At 35.8% G+C, this 19163-nt stretch overlaps 1 protein-coding gene across 4 annotated transcripts in view; it reads left to right on the forward strand.

Moving 5' to 3' along the window:
* FMN2 (formin 2) overlaps nt 1-18923 on the forward strand; it is a 152983-nt gene extending 134060 nt beyond the window's left edge. For all 4 annotated transcript variants that reach the window (XM_033056683.2, XM_033056685.2, XM_033056684.2 and 1 more), the window contains 3 exons: nt 1597-1746; nt 15363-15444; nt 16835-18923. In XM_033056683.2, the coding sequence (XP_032912574.1) occupies nt 1597-1746; nt 15363-15444; nt 16835-16861 (259 nt within the window). In that variant the 3' untranslated portion in view covers nt 16862-18923. The remainder of the gene's footprint in view (nt 1-1596; nt 1747-15362; nt 15445-16834) is intronic.
* The last annotated feature ends 240 nt before the right edge of the window (nt 18924-19163 follow it).

The raw sequence follows: 19163 nt of genomic DNA on the forward strand, positions 1-19163 counted from the left end.
CCAGTACTATTAATCATTGATAAATTATTTGAAAAAAACCCAAACGAAACCCACAACAGAACCCAGCCAAAAAAAAAGGCATTTATTGACTAAACACTGAGTTACAGAACAGATGCCATGGTAGACTGAGAGAGCTGAAGAAATGACATGATCAGGTAAGGTGGCATTTGAGTACCAATGTCATGGGTTAAAAAATGAGTATATTTTCTATATTTTTATGTGCTACGTCTTTGTTGCGCAACATCTTCAGTTTGCTTCAACAGATGGAAAAATTAATTGCAAATTAGGAGAAAAAAATTAATGTAAAATTTGGTTGATATATTGATGTTAAATTTTTAAGATACAGCCTTTTTTATTCAGCAATACGATAATATATGTAGATGCTAATTTTTTCACCTTGGGCAAAACAAATGGAACATTCAGGTTTGACAATTAGGGTAAACATTTTTCTTGCAGAATCCATGAGAGTGACCCTTCTGAATGGTTGAATCTTTGTATGTTATTTTCACCATCATAATCCTCGAATGAAGATATAACTTATGTGACTAAAACTACATCTCCGTCCATTTATCTGAAATTGGATTTTTCCCCATAATTAAAGTGAATAAAACTGTGATGTATGATTCAGAGAAATTATCATAGGAGTCAATAAATAGTAATAGATCAGTGAGCAAAGCACTTACAGTTATATTTCAAGTGAGATTTTTCTGCTGTATTTTTCATAAAATAAGCAATTCTCCAATGGCTTGCATGTTGAGCTTCAGATCAGGAAAACATTCTTAAAATCTTCAGTATTTACAAAATGTACAGTGAAAAAACAAAATGGAATAATAGTTAATCAAGCAATATTTGTAAAACTAATTATTCTGTACCTTCCTGTACCATTCCTGAAATAAAATAGAAGCAATTCAAACTCAGAAATTTTAGTTGCAGTCACAGTCCTCACTCAGTGTGGGAAATACGACCTTTGCATTTCAGGAGTAGCTTTTACTTGAGGAGTAGCTTATGTGATTGCTACCAGTTTTGCTGTTCTCAGAAGGGCTTGTTGGATTGTTCTGGTAGAGTCACAACGGCACCTCTTTTCTAGCACAGCTGCTCCTGGGCCAAGATTTTGTTGCGTCATTTCTTGTTTAGTACAAAGCAGGTTTGAGTTTTAATATTTCTGTGTAGTCTCCAGCCTAAGCTATTGTGTTGTATCACAGATCTAACAGAACTTGAAGTTTATTTACAGTCCTTTATAGGCTTTGACTCTGTGTTTTGAAAACAGCTTTAAAGACAACAGAAAAGGGTATATGGGTGGGTGTGGATATCTGGATTTGCAGGGCTGTGGACAGTGTGTTCGTTTTAGCTTTTGAAATGGAAAATACTTTGGTCAAAACTAGAAACTGTGACAAATCCCAGATTCAAACTTTACTGAAGAATCATCTTACATTCTGTACCTGCTTCTATATGAAGAGCTCAGAACTGTTATGTTTTTATATTCTTTTATTTTAGATCTCCTATCAAGAATAAATAAATACTGTGTCAGTGTCAAGTAAAAAAAAAAGATACAACAGTGGGTACTGAAGCATTTGCTATTTCTGCTTTCTTTGACAGCTTTTTGGAAACTACAGCCTATTTCTGCATGAAACCAAAAATGGGCGAGAAGGAGGTGTCCCCACATTCTTTCTTCAGTATTTGGCATGAATTCAGTTCTGACTTCAAAGACTTCTGGAAGAAGGAAAACAAACTTATTCTTCAAGAAAGGTACATTTGTTTGTTTGCTCAAAGGCTTTTCTCAAAGAATGTTATTGGGAGCAATCGCACAGAAATCAGTCAGCCACACTTCATTAGCACACAACCTATTGAATGCCTTTTGGAGTTTTCTCAGGTTTTGTTTTTTTAACAGATCATGACACCCACCCCCACCACCCCCAACCCCCCAGTCATCTAATTTTTGAATGGGATTTTAATACCAGCTTGTGCTAAAGTGTTTTGAGTCCATCACCAAACAGTGTTTTTGGCAGAGCATGTAACTACTATGATACTATGAATCCAAGGAATGGAAGACTTGTTTTAGGCCTCAAAGTTGATTAAAGATTTTCATCAGCACATTAAGTCAAAGAAAGTCAAGGCATTAAGACATGGCATATTGTAAATATTTGTTTGACGATGCTGGGAAAAAGGAAGACAGGGGGAATAAGTCAATTAGCCCTGTGTTAAAAAAAAGACTCAGACTGAATAATATTGCAAATCACAGCCCAGGTGATGGGGTACACAAAGGCAAGTGTGGTACAACATATAACATAAAGAAATAAGATAGTAGCTTTGAAAAATCAGCCATAGTGTCTGGTTCATGTTTTAGAAGAATTATGAGGTTTTTACTCATCTTCGTGCAGATAGTCCATTGTGTTCCCCTTTGTTTATAAAAATTGTGGCAAGAATTAATCAGTTGTTTAAAAAGTATTAAATGTCATATAAGGAAAAATTAAACTAATTCAAACATGGTAATTCTAAGCATTGTTATATAATCCTACAACTGTTAGCAGCTCGAGTTGAAGCTACATCTGAGCTTAAACGTTGATGGGGTTGAAGCTTTAGATTCATTAAATTATTGACTTCAGCCTGTTATTAGGTAAATTGCCAAGAACAGGCTCTTGTTCCAAGTGTACTCATCCTAGGTCATTTTCACAGACATCTGACTACTGGTTTAGAAGGTTACTGAAATCTTTCCTGAGGCATCTATATAGTCAATGTCATGTATACCATATATATTTCCTATAAGTTGGCACATTTTGGAACAAGAAGTCTCACAGTGAAAAAAACTAGATTTTGCTACTATAGCAAGAGCATGGTGCAAATGTTAACGCAGTACTGCAGATCTCTAGGGATTCATATTACTGTCTGAATTAATTTTATGTAATTAAGTATATCTCTTTGAAACTGATTTGACAGTTAAGTGTCTTTGGTTTCCTATGCAGGGATTTAGCTGCCTAGTTAATACAGGTTAATTTAGTCTTGTATAATTAATAGAAAAGTATTTAAGAAAAATGTCCTTTTATTTCAAAATAATCAGTTATTTTTCTTTAAAAAACCCCAAAAATCCTCCAGAGGCTTCTTACTGCAAAATAATTTTCTTTAAAAGACATTAACTAAATTACCACAAAACTTCTTCCTCCTTAAACATCTAAGGCTTAAGGGAAGAATGGGATTGAGATAGGATCATTTGACCCTCTTTGAGTTCAATGTATGTGTATACTAAGGGGATGTGTTGGAGTAGCAGAGAAAAACGCTGTCTGCCATCTTGTCCCTTCTAGGCCAAGGGTGGTTCTAGCCCGAAAGGAACTGAACATGTATAACCTACAAAATGTCTGCAGGTGGAAGATGTAACAGGGAAGGAAGGGAAAGGGCAGTGAGAAGGACCTACAGTAGGAAAGGAAACTGGGCGATCCCTTGGAGGAACAGCAGGGAGAATGTTGTTCAAACCCAGGCTCAGAACTGGTGGATTGAAGGAGGCTTTCACTCTAACTTCAGTCCAGGAAGTCACTGAGATTAGGACTGAAAATAATACATCCTGAAAAATCACAAGTAGACTCTTGGTTTGAATTTTAACTTGCCTCATCGAGTTCAAACCTTCCACTCTATTTAATTTGTTCAGGTGAGGCAGGGTTTAGACTTTTGGGACCTTTGATGTCTTAACTGTGCTCAACTCTGAGAGATCTTTGGTGCTGCTGTGTCAGGTCTGGCAAAATCAAGGTCTCTTCATTGCATTTTAGGAATTAGAATGTTTTGGCCAAATTGGCAGTAACAATTTTTCAAATACAACGTATCATTTTCCCAAAAATTAAGAATCTTCTTTCGTTAAACAACAGTCTTACCCAAACCTTTGCACAGAAAATACTTTGTCTCCAATCATAGTTCAACCTGATATCCGAAGTTGTCTTTTAGGGTTTTTTTTCTTTATTTCCTATTTCTGTTTCTCTTAATAAAAGACAAGATGGTGTGCTATGAAGGTGTCCTGGTGTTGAGAAGTCAAAGGAGAAAAATCTCTATGGAAAAATACATGTGTTACCCAGAGGTGTAAGAATGTAGAACATGATCGTTTTCAAAAATCTCAGCCTAGATCAAGAGATCTGTAGGTGACAAAAATCTGAAAACTGCCTATTGCCACTGAAATATAAATAATTATTTTGAGAAAGTAGATTTTCCTCTTTAGGTTATGTTCTTGAAATTTTTTCTGCTGATAAAGTTGAGGAGCAGGCTAAAATTTTAATGATGAGAGAAACTTTCTGTAATTGTTCATTGGCAGCAAAACCAAGGGACAGATACAGTGAGACTTTTTCAGACTGTGGTATGCCACCTTGGTGAACTATTGACCAGGTTTCTGCCTCATGAAACATACTATACTTACAATAACTATTTATAAAATATATAACTTTATTCCCTTGTCTTTTTTTAGTTTGATCATCTTAATCGACCCCTGGTTTGTTTGGGTTATTCTATAATATTTTGTATCTCAGCTTCCATATGGACTGCTAACAGAGGCTGTTCCTTATTTAATCTCTACAAATATGTGTCTTATTCCTTTACAATAATTTAACTACAGGCTTTTCATCGATGGTATTTCCAAAGGTGGTACTATATTTTGTTACTGATAGGTTAAGCATGTATGTTCTAAAGAAAGCAGTCAGACAGTTCTTATTTTAAACACTTTTCACTTGGCATTTGAACTTGCATATTGGTTTGCCAGGCATTTATATGCAAAATATAAACATTGAAGTGTCAGATTTTATATTTCTTTATGAGAAAATGAGAAAAGAAAAATGGTGCAAAGTTAAAAACAATTAATTTTTCTGATGTTTTCTATTGCTTTCACTCTTCTCTCACTTGAAGTAAAGCAGAACTGGAAAATACCATCCGTAGGGAAAATTATGCATGATAAATTTTTAAATACAGTAGAAATAAAAAGAAAAATGCACTCGAAAATTACAGTAAAAGCACAGATCTGCCAAGAGGCTTTCTGAGCAGTAATATTTTTTTGTGGTCACACTGCAGTCAAGGGTAACTAGATCATTCCATTAGAAATTGATATTGGGTTGTTTATAAAGTTTTTGATGGTATTTTGTGAAGATTGACATTTCTGATGACATATCTATCCTAAATATATATCATTTTAAGTGAAATTTTCAAATACTACTTTATTTCTGATTAAGCAGCTTTTTAAAAAATCCAGAAACAACAATCCAAAACAAACAAAGAACCTGCCAAAAAAAAAAGAACAAAAAAAAAAAAAGAAAAAAGGGGGCAGAAAAGCCCATAGGAAAAAAAATGAAATCCATAATTGAACTTAATGGGGCATGTTTTCGATTTTTTACAGTTGTTGTGTTGTTGTCATTGCCCTTTAAATATATTCATAATGTGTCAGTCATACTCTGTGACTTTCATTCAGACTTTGCAAACTCTAAAGGTTTACTGTCAGTATAGCCTGCATTTTGTGCTTAATCACCAAGAAAGACTAGAGAGTATTTTACTCTTCACAAGCTTCCTGTTCAGCACCCTTATTATCTATATATGAATTTGAGGTGTTGCACACCCACAGATGCACATTGCGCTCTGAATACAGTCAGACAATGCACAGCTGCAGTAACACCTCTGCAAAAGTCTCCCCTTCTTAGGAAAACTCTTAGGCAATCAGACCACCAATCTACAAATGCCTGGTTTTCCCTCCTGTTTTGAAAAAGTCTTTTACAAGCTGATCTGTCAATGTATTAACTCTTTTCTCATTTATCTTTCTTTCGCTTCTAAAAATGTTTTTTTCATGTTTCTGAGTTAGATATAGTCAATCTTAAGTGCTCTATTCCAGTCTAATACTTCTGTGAGAGCAAAAAGTAGTTATATTTTTCTTGACATCCAGCAAAGGCCTATGGAATTGTTGCCCAGACCCTACCATTTTCCTACCAACCAGGAAAAGATATCCTGTCCTAAGAATGAAAGATAGAGAGCTCATGAAGCAATATCCCAAGAGGGAAGTCTTGAAATGTTCTAAAAAATTAAAAAGTTAAGCAACTGCTGATGAGGAAAATAAAATATAAATTAACAGTTATTTATCAGAAAATCTCATATTGCTATGGACAGCAATGATTCATCTTTAGGACTACATCTTTTCTTTATGGCCATTAAATATACCCTAGCTCATTACAGTAACAAAAAAAAGCAGTTTGTCTTTAAGGAAATGTTATGTTTTAAAGTTCCATTGCTGTCAAATATCAGCATCGATATCATCAGGTCATAGATAGCAGTTCAGACCTTACTAGAAACAGATCAGTGATACGGCAGAAACTCATATGCAGGGCCACAGCTCCACCTTGCCTTTCTCTGGGTGCCAGTGAGATGTTCACCCTTGTTAGTCCTCTTCAGCTCTGGATGTGTTTCCCTTTGTTCAGACTATTTGCTGTTCTTGAGGACCTGTGCAACCTGGCACAGATTTACCTTGCATTGTGTTTCTAGATGGGAGAGCTGGAGGAGGAAGGAGCAAGGAGCGGATATAGGTGCCTGTAAATGTGGGTATAGGGTGTACAAAGACCCTTGCCTTTACAAGGAGTCGTGTTGCTGAACAGAGGCTGTGTCAGGGACGCCAGCAGAGGAGAGTTCATAAGCAGGATCAACACAATGGTAAAATTCTGTAAGTCCCTGATATCTTGCATCACACTAAGCTTGAGAATTTCTCTTGGCTGACTTTATTCAACCCTTTAACTCCCATGATAAATCTTTGACACATTAAAAATAATCTATAAACTCAGAAAAATGCACTCATCTCTCAAATGCAGAAGTTGCCCATTCCCGTAAGAATAGCAGTTAAGCTGGCACCTGGTGTGTCACACTGTGTATATCTAGATGAAAGGGAGATTCCTGGCCAGCATGTCTCCACAGCTCATTGATCTCCCTCTGCAGAAAGACTGGTATGTCTCCCTACAGACTCCTCGGCAGGATGATTTAAAACTTGCTGTTGAGCAATTTAAAGTCTGGCATGGGATATCTGTACATTGCACAGTGAGGAGCATATTGGTAAGCTGCCACTTCTGCTTGCAGAGGAGGGCATTAAATCCCATAGCATGAGCAATGTCCTCTCAGAGTAATTTAAGGGATATTTTTTTAACGCTTATAATATGAACCAGTGAGTCAGACTTGAGAGTGAGAAATTGAGGGACGTGGGAATAGGTACTTGCAAATAAATGCAGAGATGGAAGAAAGGAGAAGAAAAATGTATATGGAGTTGCAACATGAGAGGGAAATGATGAACATGTGGAGTATGTTTAGTGGGGTCACTTTTTGCTTGGCATGCTCCTGTAATGCCAACTAAAAGCTCCAAGGGTTATGTTGATCAGTAATCATGGGCAGATACATTTGCTGAGTTCTCTTGGAAGCTTTTAATCTCAGTGTGTTTGTTACACTCTAAACAACTGAGCTGCATGCTGGTAGACAGAGGTTTACAACTCAGTTATAATGACATTTCAAAACAGAAGACAATTTTACAAGACCTTAAATTGAATAATTACTTGGATCTTCAGGTTTTGGGATATTTCAAAATTGTTAACCTTAATAGCTTTCTGGTCAGAATTTACTCCTATGGGCCCTGGAAAATCTACTTTAAAAACCCTAAACACACCAAAGATTCAGCAGCTAGGTGTGAGGCAGTACCTCACAAAAACACTGTTTGCTGTCCAGATAAAAGAGGTTACTTAACATGCATGGTTTGTTTTCTTCCTTGTGCGATTTTTGGCAATTAGTTTGGTTTTGTTTTTTTTTTTAATTAATGCATAATCATACTTTGCTTAGGGGGAGGTAAACAGAACTTGCATTTCTTTCTAACAGAAACAGAACTTTCTAACATTGCTTTTGAGGGAAAAGTCTGTGGAAATAAAAAGCATTTGGAGATGCATTTCTCAGTCTGGATCTTTGGTGGAAAATTCTTTTGAATACCTTAGTCTAACATTTCTAAGCAATCCTGTGTTTTATAAGACAGGAAAAATATTTCCATTTGAAGCTGTGAGCCAACTGGTGCTTACAAATATTAAACTTAAACAAAGTGAAGGATCTAGTAAAAAACTAGCTCCAAATGTGTAATATTTCCTAATTTTTGTGACTTGTGTGAGGTTGGATTGCAGAATGGCCCCCACGTAAACAACAAAAGGTTCTTCTGTAGTATCTGTTTTGTGATGGTGTTGTATCATTCTGGCATATTAGCATCCTAGTATGTGTGTTTTGCATAAAAAGGAGGCAGCTAACAATCATCATTTCATAATGAAGTTTGCAGACTCATTTAATGGCTGTAATGTCAGACTGGGTGTGATAGTCAAAGCTGCAGTGATAGGATAGCATTATTCCTACCACGTGGTGATCTTTTCCATCTTTTTAAAACCTTTTTGGGTTCACCACATCTTGAATAAAGAATTACATTTGTCTATGATAAAAACAGGGGCTACATATTCAGTAGATACTTGCATATTGGTGAAAGCAATTTTATGATTAAAAATTTTAAACAGAACTCTTGTCAGGCAGTACACTTTTTATACTGGCCACTCTGAAAATTTAATGACAAAGGTCATGACATGTATTTAATGTATTTAAGTAGGGATATGTATATTTGCATTTTATTAGAAACATAGCCATTCTTGAACAGTTAATTTTTATTTAATTCCATTTTCAATGTGAAGTTCTCTTAAAATTATACTCTTTATATTATTTAAATCATGTTTTGCTCAGTATTCTCTTTATTTTATTTATACATCTGTGTATCTCTTCACAGATAAGAGCAGAACCCCTAGATCACCAAGAGTATGATTGCCAGAGAGAACCAAGTGAAACTAAATACTTCTAAATTGAAATACTTTGAGAATATTTTTAAATGTTTGGTGAAGGGCAGTGAGACTGTAAATGGGAAAGTCTAATTTTCATTTAAGTTGACCTCAAAGCTTTATTTTAGGCCCATTTGACATGATTCACACTAAAAAAATGTGAAATGTATTCCTCAAAGTCTACACTGTTGACAGAGGAGGTCTTATTCAGGGTCCTGCTACAGATTATTTTCAATGTTAAATGGCCAGATTAAAACATTTTAATCTATTTGTCTGTGGTCCTCTGAGTGAAATTATGATTAATCACTGTGTCTTTCCAACAGCCACTGTCTGCCTTGTGGTCTTTGAATTAACCATGCAAGAAGCTGGCAGAGATGTCAGGATAGTCTAATACATTATCTCTCTGTTGGTAGCCTAAGGTTAGGTTTCATCAGTTTGTTTGAGGGGACCAGGTACACTGCAAGGTACTTCTTATCTGTATAAAGTCTTTGCAGTCAGTTACTGAATCATATCTGTGTCATCACTTTAACCCTATTGGCATGAAAGTAAAAGGTCTGCATTTTTTTATTCGACTTTTATGCTGGAAATTGTAATTTTCCACCCTGGGTTTTATGTTTTGGTTTCTCCCTTAGAAAAAATAAAATATTTTCGATATTTCAGTCAACGAATAAAATATAGGAATATTGCCTTGGAAGAATTTAAGGAGAGAGTTTTAAAGTTTTCTGCCCTTGAAATTTGAAAGTTGTTTGGCATTTGATAATTTAGTGGAGGATTTTTTAATTTGTTTTTATATGTAAAGGTATTATAAACAAGTTTAACTTAGTCTTCAACCCAGATAAAGCTGCATAAAATATTTTGGCAACACTCCTTTTATTTAACTGATAATAAGCACTTAGTAATATAAAAAGTATTGGCCTCAGCCTTGTTTTGTATTAAAAAATGCAGAGTATCTGCAGAAAAATGTCTTTTGGGTTTCATGAACTATACTGTCACCCTTAAAAGTAATATCTGTCTGAGTTTATCATGGAAGCTTTTGTGAGCAGCTCTACTATCTAAGGCATAACTTTCCAGTGCTCTCACTGTGATTACATTTGTCATGTCACAGTGCTCACTAGTGAAGTGTAAGGCAACCAAGCCTAGATGGAGCCAGTAGGAAATGAATCTGTCTGCCACAGATACTTCAGACAAAATTATTAATGTTTAGTGGCAGGGAAGTGGCTACCCCTTCAATGGATTGAATGATGACAGAAAGTCTCAAAGCTTTGATAAGGTTGTGGCCAGGCTGGCTTTTGGTCTAGAAGGTAGATAAAAACACTCTTTTGGGTTTTTAAGCATGTCTGGTTTCTTTTTCCTGTGGGCATGCTGAAGTGTAACTCGCTTACTCATCTTACAGGCTGTCTTTAAACTTTATCATCATTTTTGTATGTTTGTCTCACAATAAATAGGAGGTACAAGGAGGTGATAGTGCTAGAAAAAAGTTTTTATTATGATGGAAATAAGAAACTACTCCTGTTGTTACAGGTGACAATTGATAGACTCAATCTTATTAAGTAGCAGATTTCAGGCCTATAATTTAGGCTCTGTAAGTCACTGGCTATTCATTCCCTTGTAGATTTTTTGTTTTGTTTTTTGTTTTTTTTTTTTTTTTTTTAACTGATCCACTGATTGGCCAGTGTTGTATGTTCCCTACATGTTTTCTTATCACTGGGGCTGTTTGGAAGTATAATGTTTCTGAAATAATGCAAGAAATGCTTTAGCTAAATTTAATATTTAAAGAGATTTAAGTGATGAACACTCCTAATAAGTATTTCTAGAATCTGTCGTGGGCCTGAATAACTCAGCTCTTCAGATAACTACAGTGAGAGTTAATCAACTCTGGTTGTCTAGGCTGGGAAGACTAGTTTTTGTAGGATTATGTTCTCACTGAGAAAAAAATCAAGAAACTACTTGGGAAAAGAGTAAGAGGCAAAAATTGCTAAAAGTAACAGAGCTGATGTTATCTTTTCTGTCAAACTGATATGCTCACTTTTGGGCCAGAATTGGCATAAATGAGACAAGGATTGATAGTAAATGAACCAAAGTCAGTTTGCTGAAATAAAGTGAGTTTGAGGAGTGGCTGAAAAGTATGAAGTGGGATAGTTTGAGCATCAGTTTAGCAAAGTTTAACACACTGCAAGCTTGCAAGTCATTCCCACCAGACTAATCAAGTTAAGGGTTCCACCTGGCTTCTTCAAGAGCACACCATGTCCTTTCCACCTCCATCTTCCCCTCCCACTCTCAGATCATGCCTTGAAGTTGTCCTGCGTCTGAGAATTTGGTTGCCATTGAGAGTGGTAGCTTTATAAAGGGACTGAACAATCTCTCTAGCAGAAAATATTAGTACTGTAGAAATAAATAGTGTAAGTAAAAACAGATTTTCAGAACAATAAATCAATCTATCACATGCCTGCCTTTGCCTAGGGGTCATAATTCTCAGGAAGTGGGGAACACTCACCTTCCTCAGACTTTTCTTCCAGAGGCTCCCCAGTGGCAACCTATCTTTCCGCACAAGGCCTGACAATTGAATACCCACTCCTTTCCTAGGAATGTCTTTTTAACTGTTTTATTGCTTTTTGAGCTCTGCATTGGCACAGTGGTGTCATTTTGGCCTGTAGCTTGGAAATATGTTGCTGTATGCTAGTGCTTCTCTATTTGTAACTGTTGGGAGTCTTGCGTTGTTTTCTCAAAAAATCCTTTTTCCTCCTCCCATTATTTAATTAGATCCATTAGTTTCTTCATAAACCTCTATCAACTCACCACAGTTGAGTTAACCCATAATCGGTTGTGTTCATGCAGTTTTTGCACTTTTTTGTCTTAGATTATTATCTTGCACCTCCATGCTGATCAGGGTCTTACTGAAGTCAGTGAGAAGTAGTGCAGGAAAAGCAAGAGGAATCTACATAGGGATTTGCTTGCCTCTGAGAAATATGGCTTGAACCAGGCATGACCTGACAGAAGCAATGTGGTTTTGCCTAAATCTTGTTAGTTTCACGGAAAGATGAAAACACATTCACGACCAACAGACAAAACCTGTGACAAAAACTTGCCATTGGCAATTATTTTCCAACTGAACTAAGACTATTGTCCTTACTTCAAAGGCAACTTTTTATCTGCTTCTCTAGATCACACAGTTTAAACAGTGCAGATGCTCCTACAAAACACATCCTTTTCCTCTTCCAGAAAGATAAAGTTATTTTTACATTTCATAAAATCTTAATTAAGCTGAATGATCAGCCGTCACAAAATATACTGCACGCTGTAAAATTTGATAACCACATTCACTAGTTTATGACTTAGCCCTGTGGAAGGCTAGCAGTTGCCTTTGCCTCTATTTCGCTGGTCTGCTGGCTTTTCTTGTTTAGATACAGCTGTCGATTTATACAGTTCTTCATGCTTCCAGATTTAATATGGTCACAAACTAAACCTCCTTGAAATGAGCCTTTGGTGTGCTATCTTTACATTTCTCGTGGCATTTCTTGCTGAAGAAGCATATGTATGGTTCACATGGGCTTCACTGAGGCTGTGTCCAACCATTTGGACCTTCCTGCATGGAGAGCATGATGCGAGCCAGGAGGCTGTGAACTGTCCCAAACCCACACAGTGAGTCAGTGATATGGTTGGAACTGGAATTGAGTGGTTGCTAGCTCTCAGCTTTAAGTGCATTGGGGAGTAATGCTTCTCATCTTCTGTGGTTCCCTTGGTATGAATAAATAGGCTCAAACTCCAAGGAATTTCATAAAAGCTTCCAAAACCTTGAGGACCATAACCATACTATTGAGACCAGCACTTCGTACATAATCCTGGAAATCTGGGTAACACAACTTTAAGATTGTCACTTATCAGTCTGGAGGTTTTGGATCATTTCTTTGAAGTGCTGTCTCAGGGACATGGAAGTTCTGTCTTCCTCCTTCACAGGTGGTGTTTTTAAAGTTTTGCTGTTTCAAGCAGAGACAGCCTTTCTCCAAAAAGCTGTTTCTCTAATTGAAGCAGAGTATGTAGAGATGTTACACTGACAGTGACCTTAATGGGACCTGGTCTTAAGAAAAGAACTCCATTATGAGTTATATTATAACAATTATAGGGTTCCTACTGTGTAAGGATTTTTGTTTTGAATTAACATGAGACCCACAGGGTGCTGTGTTGTTTTGTTACCTGGTATGTTAGCAAGCAGTGGGTAATCCATCCTGGAAGGGGGATATTTAGGTGGGACAAAGACTGGAATTGAAGATTCCCTGGCATTTCCCAAGAATAACATCTGGATCTGTGTGAACTGGTTTGGTAAATATTTTTGTATGTTACATATGCTGCCACTGCATGTTGAGTAGTCTGAATACCTGCACATATTACACTGCTTCGATAAAACAATCATTTTGATAAACTCAATAGTACTTGTATAGTCCCTGTACAAGTACAGATATTTGACACTAATTTTCTCACAAGTAAGATTTCATTTTGTTATTTAAATGATGTCTACAGTGAAAGGAACCAGCTATACTTGTTTCTGAAAAAGATTAAATTGTATGATAGATGTGCTATTTTATATCTGACTTTGTAAGAGTGGGTTTGATAGGTTGGAATGTGTCTGAATATTTAGAAAAGATCATGGGAAGATCAATGCCACAGATATATTTCCTCCTTTGGAGGAATGTATACATGAAGCAGAATATAGGGAAAAGAAAATGTCTTTGACTTTTTCTTCATTCTGCATCATTCCCATAAGTTTCTATTTGAAGCTATCACCACATTTTGGCTGCCACTTTTACTGAATTATTTAAACAGATTTTAAAGGTGAATTACCTGGCTGCTTTCATTTTTGGTCTAGATTATGCTGCAGTCTGTCTGATTTGCAGTCAGAAAGAAAGCATTACCGCTTGAAATAACAAGTTTCAAACCCTTTTTCCTCCCCAACCTGTGCAAATGAAGGTCTTCCCACACTGGGAACATAAAAGGCCATCAAATGAAGAGGGCAGCTTGTGGAAGTGCTGGAAAATAACTGACATTTAAATTAATTTTTGAAAGCATAAATTTGAAACTTATGTAAAGAACAAAGTGTGTCTGATGAAGTTGAATAAAGTAGAGATGAATGTTCAGGCAGGTTTTTAATGTGTTTAGCAGACTCAGCTGGAGTTTTATTTTCAAAATTTTGGCCCTTACCACACACACACAAATATTCAAAAATAATAGTAACACAACGTTGGATTCTCACATTGCCCTGTGTAGCCTCAGTGAAAGAGCAGACATACAAGTGGTCTGGAGATGAACTGCGAAGAACCAACCAAGGATATATTATTTCTTATTATCATTTAACTTTTGTTTCTTTTTTCATTCTTGGATAATGGTGTAAAGTCAGACTAAGCGCCATCTCAAGTCCATATTTTTGGCAAGATCAAGCCAATATAGGATTTACATTTTCTACTTTCTTATTTATCAATAAAATTCTCATCTTTCTCATTAAAAAAAAAACTCACATAATTTAATGTTCTCTTATAGAAAGTGTTTAGGTCTTTGCAGCTCAGAGAGTTCACAACATAAATCTGCATTACCAGTGTTTTCAGCAATCGTTTGTGATTACAAGATTGATATCTAAAATGAGTGAAAATTGTGAAGAAACATTTTACAGTGTGACATTGAACCCATCAGCTTGATTCTGGCAGGTTCCCAGTCTGAGTATAGTCCTCTGCCTTTCACAGTTTGTTTCCTATCTGCATGAAAAAAGAGAAATTTCTCTCATCAAAAATGGGATGGCATTTCACAAGGTGCTAATTTGGTATTATTTGCCATGTCAGGAAGCACTGAGAAGTGGACCCTTGCTTTTAGAACCTGCTCATCTCTTTGCATCCAAAAAGCCCATGCATGTTTATCCCCAGTGGTCATGGAAGCCTTGAGGTTCCTCAGCTTTGGAATTAAAGAGATTTGTGCAGTGGCATGCATCATCATGGGTTAAACATCATGTTCCATTAAAATTTTCCATTTTTTTGTTTTTAAAGTTAGACAGTAAAGACTGGAAATTTAGGTTAAGCTATTTTGCCATTTTAAATACAAACAAAAATGGATGGAAGGGAAGGTAGGTTACTGAAAAACTTTGTTTAAACTCTAATTGAAGTATTTAGGGTTGGAATAAATGAAGAATTATTTTAAACAGTGGTAAAAAGAAAAGGAGTTTTCTTAGCAATATTTGCATGAATGGTCTGCAATGTAAACTTCATGTCATCCAGCGTATTTTAAATCCTCATATATTCGAATCTTCAACTGCAGTAAGTATTGATTGCTTTTGTAACTAGAATTGTTTATGCCTGTCTATGTAAGTGCTGAGTATGGCTACAACAGCCCTGAAGTGCAAGAACTATTTTGTGGAGCATGCTAATGAATATATGGAGAATAAAGTTATCCAGTTGTGTCCTCAGGCCTTAACTTGTAAGTTATACACCACATTGCATTTGAAAATGTTGTTGGTGTAAAGGAGTATTTATAGATTTTGTCTTTCTTCAGAGTCAAAGAAGCAGAGGAAGTCTGCAGGCAAAAGAAGGGGAAGTCACTATACAATATTAGACCAAAACACGACTCTGGAATTGTAAGTAAAAATCGTAGCAATACTTCTGTTTGTATCACTTAGTCTACCTTTTTCTCTTTGCATTTTATAGGTAGGTTATTTTTTATGTATGTTTTTGTTCTGGGTTGTTTTTTTTTTTTAAATGTTTAACATTTTCTTTAAAGATGTTAACAAAGTTTAAATCTGCCTATTAATATTACTCCACAAAATATAGATGTAGCACAAGCAAGAGCAGTTTATTATTACCCCACTGTGCCAATCTCTGTTCTTCCCAGTCTTGGTGTAGGATGGACACAGAAAGCAGAAAGGCAGTTTTGGTCTTCCAGCTTATTCAATTTGTATTCACTCTCTTTTCTACAGACACAGAATGAAAGTAAGAATTTTGATAGTTACACATTTTTCAAGCTGGATCACTGTATCACATACAGTGGTTTCTGAATAACTGATATGAATTTGTTTGGAATAAAGAAACATTAGAAAAAGATAGTACTGTGCTTTCACCATTCTTTTGAAAACAAGTAACTTCAGTGATAATTGAGGAGTGATTCTGGTCATTCAATGAAACCTTTCCCCTATGACTGCCTAACCATTGTGAGGATCATGATTGATTTTACAGAAAAATTATTCTGGTACCTCACATTTAAATCATAGCTGTAGCAACTGGCTATCATTTATATTTGAAAAACATTAGAAGATTTTTTTTCATGTGTCTGTGTCCCTGTCTGTGTCCTCTGCTCCCCACCACCCCAAGACATGACTTAATTCTTTGTTTCTTTGTAGTCATAGCTGTGTAGTCATATTATCTGTGACACATCTTGTAAATGAAGCATGTGGTAATTTACTGCATTCTAACTAATATAATCTAACAGAGGAAGCAATAATATTGCATTTATTGTTTCTTATTTTGACTGTTAAGTGAGAGTTGACTGTAGTTAGTGCCATAAGAAATGTAAATGGAGTGCTAGCTTGGTAAGGAATTACAAACTATATTTTATCAATTTTATTTAAAAGCAGATCAACATCTTATTTCCAAAAAACCTCCTAAATTAACATTGTTTTGGGTTTCTCCATCTAACTTATATACTGCTGTATATGAAGACACTGAGAGATTTCTTTTAAGAAATATCTATTTGTTTAATTACTCCCATATCATTCTTATTTGCACTGAGACAGGGACCTTCATTCTTAGTGAAAATTTGATGAGTGAAAAGGAAAGTAAACAAAAATATTTCACAAGCAGTGTATAGCTGTAATCTACTTCAGTTCTAGCTTCAAAGTTTATTTGTGAAGTCAGTTCTACAGTAAATATAATAAAACATTTGCCTATGTATTTCTATGCTTTTTATATTTGTATAAGGTGGTTTTGTGTACACTCAAATTTTTTCCTTATTTTTTTAAATTTATTTTTCAGAAAGCAAAGATAAGTATGAAGATCTGAAAGAAACTCAAAAGCCATTGTTACCTGGTTACCAAAACTCAACATGCCTGTGGGTGGGGAGTGAGAGGGAAGGAAACTACATCATCTTGATCATTTGCTTCCTTGACCTTTTAAAATTTGTGTTTTGTTCTCTAGAGTTTTCCACCAACTGATGTGTTATTGTACATTCATTCACGAATGTAATCACTTTAATGGAGTGCCCAGAAATAGACTAGGTATGGACTTGAAACACCTTCCCTGTACTCTGTATCTCCTTTGCCACTCAAAAAAGGTATTTTGTAAAGTGTATGGTATATTACAAATAGGACAAGTCAGCATGCATAAAAAGTGGCATCTGCATCAGTTCTGAACATGCTGAAAATTGCATTAAGTTGAACTTCATAAGAATGCTACTTGGTACAGTAAAACATTTCCATTCCTACTGGCAACATCTAACACAAATACTTCATGGCACTGCACTTAGATTAGGGAAAGAAATGTTACTCCTAGTGAATTGTTTGTATCCGTTTCATGTTGGCATTTGTAGTTTGTATTTTGAATCGTTAAGTGCTGTTTATACAGTATAATCAATGCTTTCCCAACTTGTTTGGTTGCCCTCCATGACTAAATATTTGTGGAACAAGATGTTTACTGTAACTATCTTTAAAATCGATAAGGCAGCATACTTTTACTTCATCTTTTGCCAGATAGTGAATGCCAGGTGGTATGGAGGTCAGAAATCCAGCATTAAAAAAAACAAAAGGAAAAAAAAAGTGAAAAAGCAGGAAAATACAGAAAAGCACAGAAGTATGATAGAGAGTATGAGAGATTTGTCTATTATAGTTTGTTAATATATAAAGCAGCTAATACTTTTACATGAACTTTAGAAGGTATAGTATAGTTTTAACTGCTGATCGCTTAAATCAGACAGGCTTTTGCCAAATGTACATGATTTCCCTTCTGGAATTAGCTTTACAGTTAATTTAAAACTCCTTTAGAGAGCCATTAAAAGATGCACATGGAGACAACATTTATGGAAAACAGTAGCCAATTCTAGTGACAGAACATAGACTACCAACTAATTGACACCAATTTCATACTTAGAATTACATTTCCTCCAGACTTTCAGTGTCCCTGACTAGGAGGTTAATGATTGAAATACATTACTTAGGGCTTCCATTTTAAACCACGTGCTTACTTCCTATTTGCAATCCAGAATTTGCTGTATCAGTTTTAGACTGCTCAACTGATAACAACCCCTTCCTCTAGTCCTTATTTATGAGCCCTAAACCAATCAGCTTGATTGAGAACACTTTTCTTTCAAAGCTAATTTTTCCTGAAAGCAGACTGTGTGTGCAACTCAGTTGGATGCACACGCTCGGAGCTTTCGAGCCTGAAAGACCTGGGGTAAGGCAAATGAGCTCTAAACTGCTGGGTTGTGTTATTCCCTGTCTAATCTAGCACGTCAAGAGACGTTCTGAGCTGTTCAGAAGCTAATCTACTCTACAGGGTGTCATAAAACTAAGTGCAAAATATGACCTCAGGAATCTGTTATTCTTCACATATACCAAGCACTAGAAAAGATGGGTTTTTTCACTGTGTGAAAAGCAAGTCTCCTGTTGTTGATAAACCTATGTGAAAATCTGTACTAGTAGTAATTTCTGGCAGGGATATAAATTACCAAGAATGGAATTCTAAAATTTTGTGTTGATGGGAGTAACATTACTATTTGGGGAAGAGAAAATAAGAGATTATTTGCTGTTACGACTAACTTATGGAAAAAAAGAAAAACTTTAAAGAGTAAAGCTATTTTAATGGCACTGATTCAAATCCATGTTTGTATTTATGTAAACAATAGTCTTTTCCTCCTAACTTTGCTCCTAAGTGAAAGGATACAGTAGCATGTTTTCATTTGTAGCCTTCCTGTTCTCTTCAGTACCTACAGTATGTATATTACTATACTAAATGAAATAATAGATCATCTAACAAAGATCACTATGTGCAATACTGTATTTAGTGTTTCTATTCCAATTTTTTTAGAATGTTAATTTATAAGAAAATAAAAGGAATAATAATGAAATAACTGCCTTCTCTTGTCACTCTGGCTATGCTGTAGTGTGCTACAAACTGCTCCCTAAGCACCACATCCCATCCTGGCTCCTGTGATCAAGGAAGAGCCTTTGTGAAGAGAGCAGAGGAAATCAGGCTCCTCTTTGCTTGCCTTTTGGAAGGGTGCAGTGACAGTGATTCCTGGTTATGTGGATACACTACCTTTACCTTTTCCCCAGGTGGTGGTAGTGAGAGCTTCAGCCTTCTTTACCCA

The sequence above is a fragment of the Catharus ustulatus genome, chromosome 3, assembly GCF_009819885.2.
Source record: "Catharus ustulatus isolate bCatUst1 chromosome 3, bCatUst1.pri.v2, whole genome shotgun sequence".
Taxonomy (NCBI): domain Eukaryota; kingdom Metazoa; phylum Chordata; class Aves; order Passeriformes; family Turdidae; genus Catharus; species Catharus ustulatus.